Below are 15,295 nucleotides of genomic sequence, written 5' to 3' on the forward strand. Positions count from 1 at the left end.
GTGCCCAATCGTCTACATAAAATCTGTTAATCCGTGCATGAATGGGCATGTGTATTCTCCTGTTCGACCAAGAGTACAAGAGTGATGGTGGCATAATATGAAAGGCATCATCCAACCAAGTGTCCCTGCCACTGAACTGAAAGAGGAAGGCATCCCAGGCTGCCCTCTCCAAAGAATGAATTCCACCCTGTCTGCCTCCCTTTTTGTCTGAAGGCAACTCAACCATGTTGAAGTCGCCACCAATGATCCAAGAATCTGCAATGGGGGCCCAAGAGAGTAACTCCTTCCAAAAGGAGATCCGCTCCCCTCTGTTGTTGGGAGCATAAAGATTGAGAAGACCAATCTTACACCCTCCAATCAAAATAATGATCCATTGAGCTCTAGAAGGGGAGATAATACCATGACCAGCAACCAAGGGGAGAATAGAAAGAGAGATGGAAATGCAAGTACCTCCCCTTGTGCCCATAGCAGGCGACCAGAAGGTATGTCCTGAAAGCAGTTTGCCAGACTTAGAGCAATCACTGGCATCCAGCTTGTGTTCTTGGATAAAAAGGATATCCATAGCACCTCCAGTGATGCCTGGATGAAGCTGGTTCCGGATCAGCTGCCTATGACAACGGTATGGAACTCCACCTAGGCCCTGTATGTTCCAGCTGACTATCCTCATCGACAGGAGGATGCTGGATGGAAAGGCTTACCTGACCTAGTAGAGGAGACCAGCTTCCCCTGGACCGAAACACTCCTGCTGAGGGCAGGAAACTCAAGAGGTGAAAGGATCCCAACACCTATTGAAAGGGAGGCCTTGTCAGAAGGAATCCCAATGACCGGGACCCCTAAGGTGGAGGGCACAAACTCATCATCCATGAAAGTCGCCGAATCTACCAGTGCCGAAAAAGAATTCCTGATAAGTAGTCTGGCCGAGGAGTGCGAAGAAGACCTGCACTCGTGGAAGATGGAGGAGAAGGACTTGCTAGGCCTCTATCAGCAGAACTGGAGCTGGGGGTTGAGGAGGCCTGTTGCTGGGGTGAAGAGGAATCGAGAGCCCTCATCTGCGCCTGCACTTTCTCGGTTGTCCTGACTGTGGCAGGAACAGTCTGCGGGAAAGAAGTAGCTGTAGCCCCCTCGTGGTCAGAAACCAAGGGGTCAGAAACCAAAGTGACTGGGGCTGGTGGATCTAAAGGCTCCTCCTGATGTGGAACTGTAGTGTCTGGGGCTGCAGCAACATCCACCTCTGGAGTCTGGAAGGCGTCTGTCTGAACAGGATCCCAAAGAGCAATGAATAAAGAGGGGGTAGGTCCATTTGAACCTGGACATTTGCCCTTGTGAAGGGCAATAAGAGCAGCCCTGAACTCTATGCTGGTGAAAGGTGCACCAAGTAAGACTCTTATTTCTGGTAACTCAAGTATACACTGCCAAATAGCATCCCTAGCATCATCTCTGTCTTGCATGTCAGGATTTGCTGTGAGAAGGGAGTCATAAGAATGTGTAGCAATATGCATGACGGTATCAAGATTTGTCTGTAGAACTCCATCTGAGTCAATAAGCTGACCTTCATCCATACACTGGACCTCACAGAGATGGTGTGGACACGTAGACATTGTCATAGATGGGAGCTGATAGCGAGCATTATTATGTGGAACATATGGACAGCTAGGTGTAAGCAGGCCATAGATAGTAGCCATTATTTGGCTAGATATCGTTTATACTGTTAGAGGTAGATGGGATAGACTCCAAAGATATGCTAGGCGTCGGAGGGAGGCTTTTACCAATGTATAAGAGTCATGCCTTTTCCTTCATTTCACAGATGGTGGTATAATATGGCATTATTAACCACCGGAGTGGCTATTGGTGTCTGTGTCACTAAGGAGTTTATTGATAGAATGTTCTTTTCTCTGAAAAAACAGAAGATGGCAAGTACCGAAAAAATTTCCCTTTGTATACATCATTAAAACCTTTTTCTTGCTTCGTGTTGTAGGTTGCTGCAGCACTTGCTGCTGGTTGTTCTGTTGTTGTGAAGCCTTCTGAGCTCACCCCTTTGACAGCACTAGCTGCTGCTGACCTCGCGCTTCAAGCAGGCATTCCTCCTGTATTGCTCTCTACTTTGATTTTCTTGGCCATGCATAATAAAGTATGAATTTGGAGTGTACATGAATCTATAAGCTTTTACTAACCCTCATAATGCGGCTCTGTAGGGGGTGCTCAATGTCGTGATGGGAGATGCTCCTCGCATTGGGAATGCATTGATGGAGAGCTCTCAGGTCTGTTATAACTTGAGCGGTGCATGATTCTAACAGGATATTGAGTACTTCTTTCATCATTATGAACTTTATGTGAACTTCTCTTTTTGGTTTGCAGGATGTATCCATGTTTATGCTTAATTACCAAGGATTTGGGTCTCATGTATCTCTCCTAAATGTTGAATTCAGAAAAGATTGTTTGGGCATTTTCTCTTGATACTTTTGTTGATGTCCTCAAGACCCTGTGGGATTTTCATATGCATTTTTTCGATTAGCCCTCTTGTTGAGTCTAGCTTTTGATCATGATCGAGGCCATCCTTCATCTCTGGAATCTTGACAGAACATCAGCTCTACGTCCTTTGTATATATGGATGCTCATGTATGTGTGTGTGCGCATGCGTGCGCATGTGGGTATCTGTCCGTGTGTGAGAACATGTGTTTATGCAGTGTTTTTATCCACTGTTGGCGCTATCATAGCTAGTCTTGTCAATGGTGAAATTTATTACCATGATCTTTCTTGCTATGCATGATGAAATTGATGGTTCCTAACTTGTGGATGCTAACGGTGTTGTTGAGCCACTCATTGCTATACATGATCGTGGATAGATTCTTACGTTGTGGGTGCCTACCATGAAGTTAAAAATTCATGGTTTATTTTTCTTTCACATGACGAGTTTACCCATGTTCTTGGAGTCACCTAAGTATGTATCTCTTCTGTCTTCTTTATCTTCAAGAAGATTGTAAAAAATGTATAGTGTGGTCCTGGAGAAGCGGGGTGCAAGAAACCTGATTTTCTCTTTCAGTGTCTCATGGATAGCCTACTCTTTGTACTGTTTTCAAAAAGCTTTAATTGAAGATACTTCCTCGGGGGGGAAAAAAGGTTATTAGAAATGTATGTGTATATATGTTTTTCCTGGTTTCCAATATTTCATATAACAACAGCACAGTAGGTTAAGATACATTTTCTCTCCTTAAGGTCCTTATAATGTGGACATCCTGAAATGCCCTGAAATGCAGCTCGTCCCCTCTAGTGATAATGGTACTCCCTCCTCAGCAGAGTCACACCCCCTTTGATTTTTAGGATTGAAGGACTGCCATTCGCTCTTGTTGGTTCATCAAGTATGCAGAACTCCCTAGAAGTTCATAATTATAACTGATGTTTCTGCCTTCTTTGGTATTGTCTTGCCAAATAGTGTAAGTTTTTTGTGGCTTGTGCCTGCTTGACCTCATTAATACACTTCATAATTCTCCAGACATAACAAGGCAGGAGATTGAGGATCTCTTGTTCCAATGTGCAGATAAGCTAATCGCCATGAGCGATCTTATGTCGTGCTTCCCAGGAGCCACTGCTGCAAATTCTTCTTGGCATGATTTGATAGCTGAGTTGCATTCCACTCCATGACAAAGACTAGAACATGTTGCAACATTCAATGATTGCGCTGATGGCGACTCGTGCTACAGATCCCGTCATAGCAGCCATTCCCTCTTCTTTGACGATGACACCTCCAGTAGGAACTGGTGGTTTGCAGGGGAGAGAGAACCAGCCACCCAAGTCTACATTAGCCCAAGGACTCTGTTGAGTCAATCAACCCCACGCGGCCAGTTCGGGTCTCATCATTCTTATTTCCCCAGCCACATTTCTATCCCTTTGGGACACAATATGTGCCATGGAGGCTTCTTCATTGGCATGTTGCTTGGTCTCTGATAATCGGCTCTGGGTCTTTTGAAGAATGATCTTCAGGCAGCTTTGTAGACTCCACTACCTGCATTACCAGCATTTTCCCCCTTGGGAAAGGACACTATCGATTCAATTCAGCAAACCAGCAATAGAGGAGCTTTTTACATGGAGCACTATTGACCTGCACATGGCGATTGGCTTTTTGGCCAAGTGGTTATAGGGATTGGACTTCTTAGCTTTGGGGGACTGTCCTGGTGGCCAACATATCCTTTCCAGGGCTTCATATAGATCATTTACTGCACCTCCATGAGACAGACGGAGTTTCAGTCTTGTGGTCGAGAGGGACATACTTTTTGCAGATGTAGGTAGAGTGGGCCATCCCCTTGTTCCTTCCATCTGAGTAGTCACAATTTCTACCAGAGTGGAGGACTTACCATACTTCTTTTTGCTTCCTGACATCCATGGTAGAGAGATTTTATAGCGGGGTAGAGTATCTTCGTCTTCCAAGCCAATGCTTTGCTTGTAGACAGTTTGGGACAAGGAGTAGACAAAATCATCTTGCGCAAGTACCATAGGAGAGATAGGGAGGTGCTCCTCAAGAGGGCCCTCACAGCGGGGCAGCAATATTGAGAAAAAAGGGTCCAGTAGTATCAGGCTAGGGACCAAAGGCTATGCAGAGGCCCTGTGATGAGGGAGGGGGATAGGAGAACCCTTAGAGAGAGAGTACCAAGAGGAGACGTTGCTAGGCTCAGCACAAAATCGTTGGGATGGAGTGGTGCCCCTTGCAACAGCCTGCTGAGGCACAGGAGCACTACAGGAGCCAGGCACACATTCAGGATGAGGCTTTTTCCCCTTGGCTCAGTTAGATTCTTTTGTTAGGGACACCCCTCAAACAAGATGCTCATAAGGAGGGGTGTGATGCTGAGCAGGGAATCGTAGAATTGGAGAGGGACTTATTTCAGACTCCTAGCTTGGACGGTGAGGATGATGGAAGGTCAGATGGACAAAGAAAGCTTATGAGAAGTCTTCGAAAGATCTAAGGATCAATGAGACAAAAAAACTAGATACAATGAGCTCAATGGGTAGAGCCTCTAAGCAGCCATCTACACCCAAGCCAAATGCAGCATAACATAAAAATACTAGTAAATGAAATGTTTGAGCCCATGGAGAGGATGGAAGCTATGGCGTGGCATCAGTGCGATGGTCCTCTGGATGCTGTCAAGCCCATGGAATATCCCTGTGATGTTCGAGGCTGCAAATATGTGATAGAGCACTGGAGATGATTGGTGTGTGTGGCTTATTGTGGTCTCCTAGTTGTGGCGGTATGTCAGACAAGTGCCATTGTCATACTCATCAGCTGTGTCTCCGGTCTATTAAACATGGAAGGAAGATCGACGAGCCTAATTTGTGCATCAACCCGTTGGCGAGTTTGTCTTGTCTCTTGCTCTGGGCCTCGGCCTCGTCTCCCTAGTGCTTAATGGTCCATGCTATTTGGTTAAAAAAACTCAGTGCTCATGGACTGAGTGGAATCTGGCCGTGCACCCTGATCCTGTCTATGTGCCATGAGTAGATGGTCTTTTTGTCGGATGGTCTCATGAATGAAAGTCACCAAGCATCTCTAATCTGGGTAAGACATGATACCTAGAGAGGGGTACGAACGCATTCTTGAAGAGACAATAGAGAGGGAGGCCTTTTGTGGCACTGGCTTCCTCCATTTTCCCACCCCAACCAAAAGACCCACTGTGTTACTTATGGCTGCACAAGAGTTGGCTCTTGGGCCACTAGATTTGTTACACACATTCTTTGTTCATGAGGATTGTCTTTTGGAACGTTTGGGGACTAGGGGATGCTCATTTTTGCTAGAGGAAGAGCATCATCGGGCAAGATCTTTCCAAAGTTTTGGTTGGAAGGGACATTGATTTCTTGTCTTTGCAAGAGCACCATATTTCAGAGTCTTGTATAGCCAAGTGTGGGAGGATTCTTTGAGACAAATTAGGACTTGCCAGGCTCTCATAGTACGAGAGGGAACATGGCAAAGAGGAGTTTTTCCCATAAAACAGTTCGCAAGGAGGTATCAAATCTGTGTTGCAGAGCTTGGGACACGTGCCATACAGGATAGAATTTTCTCCATGTATCCCCCTAATGAGACAATAGGAAGGATGGAATTTGGGCCACCATCCGATAGACTCTTCTAGTCATTGGTCACTAGTGTATTGGAGGTGACTTCAATATGTGAGAGACTCTAGACTACATATGAGTTGCGGCACCTAGCTGAGTTTGGCTGTTCACCAGGTTCTCTCCTCTTCTTTAGATGGGACAGACAAGTGGATGCCTGTAGCTATATGATGAATGGGGATGTGATAGAAGAGGGATGACTTGCATTGTTGGGGGTATCACTCTTTCCAATCCCATCATCAAGATGTGGCGATTGAGGCCCTTTCAGAGCGGATTAATAGCTCTGGACCTAGGCCATTGCTTAAAAGCAATCATATCATTCCTCCACCGTGAGGCTAAGGTTATGAGAGGGGCACTTATAGATAGAGGGCCTCACGTGCGAGCTTGGTAGCTCTACAGAGATTGGAGAGGTTGCTAGGGAGTCCTTGTGACATGACCCCACAAGATTTGACCCTATCACTGACAAATTCGTCCTCAATCCAACTAGAATCATAGCCTGTATCTAACCCAGGCGTCCCATATCACTTGAGCTCGTGTAGAGGACCCTTGATACACCATCTATGATCTGCCATGTAGATGGCCAGAGTCCTAGCCTAGGTCCAAGCCCCATCCATGAGTTGAGAAGCGCCTCCACAATAGCATTGGACCTCCCTCCATATAGAAGGAAACCCGCTATAGATAGCTCGTTGCTATGAATAGCTCCCTCCATATACAGCGAGCGCTATATATGAATCAATCTCTATATATAGCAATCTCGGCTAAAAATAGCCATACAGCCCTAAGCTATCCCATAACCCACATTTACCTGCTATCCAACCCTAGGTCTACCATGCACATGACATACTCCCTTCCTATAAGAACTCACTCCTGAGTTCACCAGAAAGCACGAAAACTCTCTAGGAAGATGAGTCAATGCTAATAACTATACTCTGACTATCAGTTTGAGTGTGCTCTAATTTCCATGAGATTCAAATCAAAGAGAATCTAAGACCAAAGCCACAATCTTTGATAACCAACCCAAGGAAAGTAAATCCCTCAATCTAAACAAGGTTACGTATCGTCGAGTATTCTCCTTGAGAAATCAAGTAACTCCTAAATCCACAGAGTTAGTTCATTGACACATCCGTACACAAGCATGGTAAAATCCGTACCTAAAGGTAAATGATTCTATCAACTTTATCTATTGAGTTCTAACTTGGGATTAGCAAAAAATATTCATCATGTTGAATACCCTTGTACTCAAAATTCTTAGGTTGAGTTCGAAAAATCATTGTTCGAACAACCCCATCAATTGAGCCCCTCAAGGTCAATTTCTGGGCTGCAATTTCTATCAACCCTAATTCCTGAATTACTTGGTATTCAAAAAATCCCTCAATGGAATACCCTTGTTGTAATTCAAATTGTTGGGTTGAAATACATGACAGACTTTCCATCGCAGAACAATTAGGTATCCATCTTTCCAAGTCACTTGCTTCAAAAGAAGCATAATCCATGTCCAAATTGGAACACCGAGAAAAACTGGTAGACCATCAGTTCATAACTCATGATGGAAGAATCTTCATGGAAGCATCAATGGGCAAAATTCTGACCAAAGATATGGTCCCTTGATCTATCCCCGGAATGCCCCCACATGAGGATAATCAATAAAAGTTTAGTTGGCTATATCCAGTTCATGGTATTGTTCTGTACATGTGTATAGTGAACCATCATAGGAATAACATCCTATGTGATCCAAAGACTACGGAAATATACAATCCGAGATCTCTTAAAACAAAATCCACTATCGAATATCCTGTATAAACTTGTGCACAATAAACTGCTCCTATCACAAGATCATCCAGTTCTTAGGATGCCTTATCTAGGAACACCAAGTTCCAAACAAGGCACTGACAGACCATCATCAGAAGAGATGTGGTAACCCTCCCTGAGATTGAGTCTAGACTATGGAGCTCTAGGGTTGAACCCAAAAAATACATGGCTTCTCTCAGGTACAGAGTCTTAGTCAGTCCTTGTAAAAAATCTAAACAAGTTGCCTCCAATTCAATTCATCCAACTGGTTCTTCACCCTAGAGGCCCTTGGGTATTGTTTCACGCTGGATTATACTACCACATCAGAGAATCTTAAATGTAACATACCTTAGTGTCCCATACGACCAAAGTATACTGCAAATAAAAAACTCAGTGGACAATATGAGTGAATCAGGGTAGCCAATCCCTCTTCAACTCAGATGATCCCAGATTGAGTCAGGGTGGCAAATCCGTTCTCAATCCTTTTCTTAATGTGCTTATATCACCCCCTTGTGTTACAATACCCCAACCAATAGGTCAAAGAAGAAAACAAGTAGGTAGCATCCCTAACAAGTCTTGAAATCTGACTATTCATGACCTTGGGCTAAAAGAGTGAGAATCAGAATGACCCCGCCTTTGGACATGATTCAAAGAAGGTATCCAACAAGACTCATCCTGGTCTAATCAATAAAAACCTTCATATGTCCAAACGGTAACTCGAAGAAATGTCATAACTCACAATCACATCGAGATCAAACTTCAAATAGAACCCAAACATGAATCTATTGAGCAGGATTCAAGAAAGGAAATCTAATTGCCTTTGTTAAATCCGGTTTAACATTTAACAAATACTCATTGTAGTGACATGGATAGAGAAGTCATACTAAAGAAACATGAAGACTAGGGGATTCAGATGACAGGGGCACAAAGGGGAATTGGCGCACGTTTGTGAATATGGAGAAAAAAAAGTCAAGGAGATTGTAGTGACATGGAGAGAGAAGTCGTACTAAAGAAACATGAAGACTAGGGGATCAGGATGATAGGGGCGCAGAGGGGATTTGGCTAGGTGGTGGTTCAGTTTTGGACAACACCTCTTGGTTTTCTCAGCATTTGAATAGCTTGCAGTGTTACTTGTTTGTAACAATTTGGTATCAAATGTTGGGATATCAGTGGAGGATTCTAGAGCGTTACGACTTCATGTTTGGAACAGGCATGTGTTGTCCGTCGTTATTAGATTGGGAGACGCTGAATGGTGTGTTAAGAGTAGCAATTTGCTTCGCTCAAGCGTACAGTGAATACATGCTTTTTGGATAGCTTGGGAGTTGGTTGGCATTTATTGAGCGACAGTTTGTAGGGCTTGCTTTTATGGAGTTGCCAAGAGAGGGGGGGGGGATCCTGAAGGGTATTTGCATATTTTTCGACGTGCATGTGTTTCGTACAAGTGGCCCGAGGCAAAGTGGACGTATATCTTGGGTATTTTCTTGAGGGTAGTGCAATTATGTGGTACAGGCCCTTGCCTATGAGAGTTAAGAACAGTTGGGATACCTTGTCAAGTGAGTCTTCTTCAAGTATTTTGTGGCAGATTGGGATTGTTAAGCAGCATGAGGAAGATGAGGGATGCGAAGACGAATGTTGAAGATATCATAGACACCGAGGAGGATAACACAAGATCCTCCACTTACCCAATACTTGGGGATGTGCAGGAAATAAATGACATATCTTGGAGCAAATATTCAGGTGCATGTACTCAATATGAGGATGTTTATGATGGTGGGTTGAATGGCTTGTTTGATTGGGAGGATGATGCCAGCATTGGTGAGTCCATGAGTCAGGGATCTACTGCAGATGAGATGCTAGAGGAGCCTTATGGGTGCCTGGAGGATGGGTGCCTGGAGGTAGGGATGCCTTATGAGTTGGATAACCATGATGCAGTGTTGAGGGATTCTTTTATAGTTACAAGTGATGAATTGTATCAGGTGAATGAGGAGGAAAATATTTGGATACACCCTTTTGTGATGAGGATAAGCTTGTGGATACGCAAGCTGAAGTTCATAAGGTGGAGGATGTTGATCGGTGTTTTTTGCTTGAGGATTGTGAGTTGGATATGTAGATTGCTAGTGTCTTTGAGGTACCCTTGTTTCCAGATTTGTCTTGCCCTTGTGTCTATGAAGGGGATGATGCTTGGAACAACTACATGGATGAGATGATTTATTGTAATAGTGGTGCATAGAGGTATGATGTTTTGGAAAGGGGAATGTACATCAGTGAATAGTGGTATCCAAGTTGTGCATGACAATTGGGTAATGTGAGTATTGAGAATCTTAGTTGGGATGAGCTAGAGGTTGAGCTTGAACCAGGGATGAAGCTTTATGTGGAGAAGCTCAAGCAAAAATCTTTATGCTAAGGGCCAAGCTAGATAACAAATGCATACATGATGGTTATGATGCTTTTATGGTTAATAGCTTGGAACATGATGTGATTGTAGGGGAGGAGCTGAAGGAGAACTTGAGTGTCCAAGATGACACTATTGTTGTGCATGATGAAGAGGTGGAAGGTGTTAATGCTCCAATGAAGGATGTGATTGAGGATATTGCAGCTTGCGGAGATGAGGTAGTGGACAGCATGTATATGGGAGCTGGTAGGGCCCTGATAATCTTCATGAGCTTTCTTACAGTGGATGGTAGTGTCTAGCCTTTTGCTTTAGATACAGGATGATGGACCTCTCTTGAAAGTTGAGCTCGCTGCGTACTCCGCAGTTGGGGGGGGGAAATGTTATGTGAAATTTTATTTTGTTATTATTAGAGGTGGTCAGCGGGTTTTAGTGACTCTATGTAGGAGGCTGTGTCGTGTTTTTTTTGAAGTCCACCTCCACTAGGATTCCAGAGGGAGATGGGGTGTTGAGTAAGCTTTTAGATGGGACCTGTTTCATGTCGATCGGGTCACACTGGGGTTCGAGATATGTAAATAAATGAGTTAGTGTAGGGATGTGTTCCAACAAGGGGAGGTTAGAGTCGTTTAACATAGAAGTGTAAATAAGGAATGTGAGAAATGTCTGGAAGGCTGGAGAATTCGAGGATTCTCGAGATCTTCACGTGAAGGTGTTCAGAGAGGGATGTACGATGGACCGTTCGTGGGGTAGAATGTTGTTGGATCAAATGAATAGACAGGTTGTGGTTTTGGCTATGGTTCTCTCCCTTCTTCAACCTTGTTTGCATCCCGGATATGAGACATGCTCAGCACATTCATAAATAATTTCTGTTCAGCAGCCAGGGACAAGGTATGGAGTAGAACAAGGAGAGTGCTCACGGTCGAGATGAGTAATAGTCTTATGAGGCCTTTCACAACTGATGATGCTTACATTTCGCCGAAACGGGCAAAACGCCAATGCATTGGGCAAAATGCCCTGGTGCCAGGCTGTTATTTTTTTTGACTCTTTTGAGAGTGCTTAGTGTGTATTTGTGTATCTGAGAGCTCTTTTCACACAAAGAGAGAGAATCTGGAGATAATTATTTATGTTTGCTATATAATTTATAAAAAATACCTCTTTCTAGGCGTTTCGCCTGGTAGAAACGTTTTTAGAAATGTGTTTCTAGAAACGTTCTTGTGACACTGGGTCCAATACTTTGCATATGGATTTGATTACAAGGTCCTAGCCAATGCCATCAGTGTGAGACTTGCCCCTTTCTTACCAAACATTATTCAGTTACCTAGACAGGCTTTGTGCAGCATCGGAGCATTTTAGAAAACATCTTTACTTTTTGGGAGGCCACAATGTTGATACGGTTTCGCTATGAGGATTTGTTGATATTGCTTCTTGCTTTTGAGAAGGCTTGTGATAGGGTGGATTCGGAATTGCTCGAGGAGAGTTTGGACAAGATGAGCTTCCCGAGACAGTGGATAGTACTCTACTCCTCATCACATAGCCAAGTTTTAGTCAGGGGAGCCCCAGGGGACATATTTCATGTAGCCAGACCAGTGAGTCAGGGATGTCCCTTGGCCTCTCTACTTTTTCTCTTTAATCTAGAGACTCTAAGCAGCCTTGTAAGACACAGAGGTATGAGTATTTGTGGCATCAAGATGGGCACTGCAGCTTTGGAGGAGCTTCTTGTTGGGGATTTCGTAGATCATATGGTAGAGTATCTTGATGGAGGGGTAAACAAGTTTAGGTCATTTGTTTCAGTCATGAGGTGTTTTGCCTCACTTCAGGAGCTCTTATCAACTGGCACAAGTCCTAGCAGATTTAGGTCCATGATACACCACACCTAGATTGGAGAGTGATGGAGATTTTTCTTGGGTGTCTAAGGAACTACAGTGCGATACCTGGGATGTCATGTAGCGCATCACGCAACAGTTGAAGCCATGACTTCTAAGCATTTAGAGGAAGCCCGTGCATTGGAGCTTGGCCAAGCTATCCTTAGCAGGTAGAGTAGTAGTTGCAGGTTTTGCTTGCTACTATGTGGTACATAACCTCTTGCTAGCAGCTAGGCCTTTTCTAGATCTTGCATGGGCCAGGTGAAGTGACTCATTAGAATCTTCACCTACTTAGGAGGGGATCGCCTCCCAGCTAGGGCAAAGGTGGCTTGGGACATCATTATTAAGCCACAGTCCAGAGGAGGGCTGGGCATTTGGACCCAGAATGCTAGAGCAGAGCATTGCTCGCAAAGTTTATTGTCAGAGGCATGCTGCCTGGTGGTGAGCTGTGAAAGGAGCTACTCCTTCACAAACTTCATGTGATCCAGCCAGAGTTGGAAGGCCATTGGGAGACCATTACTTTTTGATTTTTTTCTAGCACACGGGCTTATCGCTTGGGTAGGAGCTCAGAGGTAGATTTGCAGCATCATTTCTCAGGATATGGGATGTAGTGCGAGAGAGAATTTTTCAGAGGCATCCTATGTTCAAAGAGGAGAGATGGCTGCCCCTCCTTTTCAACAACCTTATCAAATCAACCCACACACCATTGCGTAAAGACGAACCTCTCCTGGGAGGTTTTGCTCAAACCATGGCCAGTGCAGTGGGAGAGTGGTTTTCTTTCGTGGAGTTTCCCCCACTTGCTCATACACCAGAGGCCCGTGAGACCTTGCTCATGGAGATACATAGTTTCGGTGAGCGTGAGATGAAGCTGACTCACTTCGTACGGGACAGGTCCACTTCAACTAGGAGCAGAGCCGCATCATCCAGGAGCAGCAGGCTAGGGCCATTCGGGAGCAGGCGGGTCTTATTCAGGGACTCAGACAAGATATCATGCAGCTCCGACAGGAAGTCACAACCATACACATTGTCCCAGGGAGTACCCCGGTGGTCGAGGCACAGATTGCGAGCATGCAATCTGCTATTAAGGAGACTTCCAGATGGGTTGACGTGGCCAAACGGGAACCCGCAAGGGTAACCGTTTCGGCTACCCTCATGGAGCAGCAGCAGAGAGTCAGTAAGGCTCTCAACATCAGAGTACCCGGGATCCCACGCACTGAGGCTACACCAATGGTAGATGCGTTTGCGTTCGTGGCCGCTACCTTGGGTGTGGCTGAGCACAGGATAGAGAGAGCATGGCAGGTGAGGAGAGATCCCAACCGAGAACCCCTGATCATACGGTTCCATGACACTCAGGCACGACTTTCAGCTCTACGATGCAGGTCAGCAGTCCTTCGAGATCAGCCAGCAATCTCTATGGATGGGGACCTCACACTTCTACAGGTTGAGGAGAGGCGCTCTTTGCTGTAGCAGCGGAATCAGGCCCAGAAGGAGGGGAACTAGACAGTGGTACGAGAGGTACGACTTCTTACAGGCCCCTGTAGGGCACCTGCCCCCTCCCCTACATAGGAAAGCAGGGTCTCTGAGACTCAGATATCCGAGACCCTGTCTTGCATCATTTGGAACTGTAATGGTACCTTATGGTCAGAACTAGGAAACTTCTCGGAATCCTATACAGGCCACGACATAGTCTTTTATACAGAGACACATCAGAGTCCACAGCGCCCTCTTCCCATAGTCAGCGACTATACATGGGAGTCTACCTACAGAGATGAGACGAGGGGTACAGGAGGAGTTCGAGGTTCAGGTGGAGTTGCAGTCCTTTTCAAATCCACACTTCGGGGGACCATTTCAGTAGAGTAAAGAGATACACATTCCAGATTTCTTTGGATCTGGATTCGACACATGGACAGCCGGGATCTGTTTGTCATAGTTTGCTACTTCCCCCTGAGACCTCCCACTTTGCCAAAGATATCCGAGGTGATGATGAGACATCCCCATTTGCTGCCCTTTATCAGTCCATCGCTGACTTCTCTAGCCGCAGAGAAGTCCTTCTAGTGGGGGACTTCAACGTGAGGACAAGGGCCCATTAGGTACCACTTCTTGACTTCAGAGATGATTCCACTCTACTGCCAAATATTGACCTTGAGGAGGCAGGTATGCTACGGGTTTCAGCTGACAAGCGAGGTCCATTCTCATCTTATAGGTAGGCCCTATTAGACCTCGGCAAGATACATGATCTCATTATCTATAATGGTCTTGACAGATGGCCCGCTTCAGGTGGTTTCACATGCTTTCCACATGGGGGGGGCTCCAGTGTTGTTGATTACATCATGGGATCCCCTGTCTTCACATCTCGCATTATTGACTTCACTGCAGTACCTCTCCCCCCAGGGGCTGATCATACATACCTTTTCTTTAGCATCTCCACCTCCCTTCGCACAGCACCTTCCACCCCACTCAGTGCTTACTTCACCTACCACGATATACGCTTTGATCGGGATCACTCACCTTCTTACTCTAGCCGTCTGTATATAATTCTCACTTATAATAACTTCATACCCCTTTTAGAGGATCGTGCTACCCTTGTCACCCGCTCACTACACGAGGCTGCCATTCACGCTTTTCCCCACACCACTCGCTCCACCTACCCACCACCCCCTGGAACCGTTCCCTGTAATAGTTGGTACGATGATGAGTGTAAGGCTTTATGCTGTCAACTCAGATTCGAAACCAAAAACAGTCTTCCGAGCGCACTAGATACGCTACGTGAATACCGTAGATTGGTACAGAGGAAGAAACTAGACTTCGTTCGTCAGAACGAGGAGGAGCTACTGAACATTTTGTTTAGTAACAACTCTAAGGACTTCTGGCGGAGATTTCTAGAAGGATGGTCCCCTCCGCCACTCACTGACACTTAGATCTGGTTTGATTATGCATGCACACTTTATGACATCCCAAATCAGCTAGTCCCTAACCTCTCACACATACCTTATCCCACATCCTGCACCCTCTTCACTAGAGGAGGGGTAAAGGATGCCCTCATGAAACTTCATAATGGCCGAGCGAAGGATCATGAGGGGCTATGCATCGAGTTCATTGCATATGGGATTAACCTCCTAGCCCTGATCTTAGCAAAGCTTTTTAATGAAGCTATCTGTTTGGGATC

The 15,295-nt window shown here is 45.2% G+C and overlaps 1 protein-coding gene across 1 annotated transcript in view; it reads left to right on the forward strand.

Moving 5' to 3' along the window:
* The window catches only part of ALDH5F1 (aldehyde dehydrogenase 5F1), a 266,167-nt gene that overhangs the window by 102,743 nt on the left and 148,129 nt on the right, over positions 1 to 15,295 (forward strand). The window contains exons 8-9 of the mRNA XM_087383488.1: positions 1,976 to 2,086; positions 2,193 to 2,258. Coding sequence (XP_087239614.1) covers positions 1,976 to 2,086; positions 2,193 to 2,258 — 177 coding nt within the window. The remainder of the gene's footprint in view (positions 1 to 1,975; positions 2,087 to 2,192; positions 2,259 to 15,295) is intronic.

Source organism: Dipteris shenzhenensis, chromosome 13 (assembly GCF_047967505.1).
Source record: "Dipteris shenzhenensis isolate YYH24624 ecotype China chromosome 13, Dip_SZ_1.0, whole genome shotgun sequence".
Taxonomy (NCBI): domain Eukaryota; kingdom Viridiplantae; phylum Streptophyta; class Polypodiopsida; order Gleicheniales; family Dipteridaceae; genus Dipteris; species Dipteris shenzhenensis.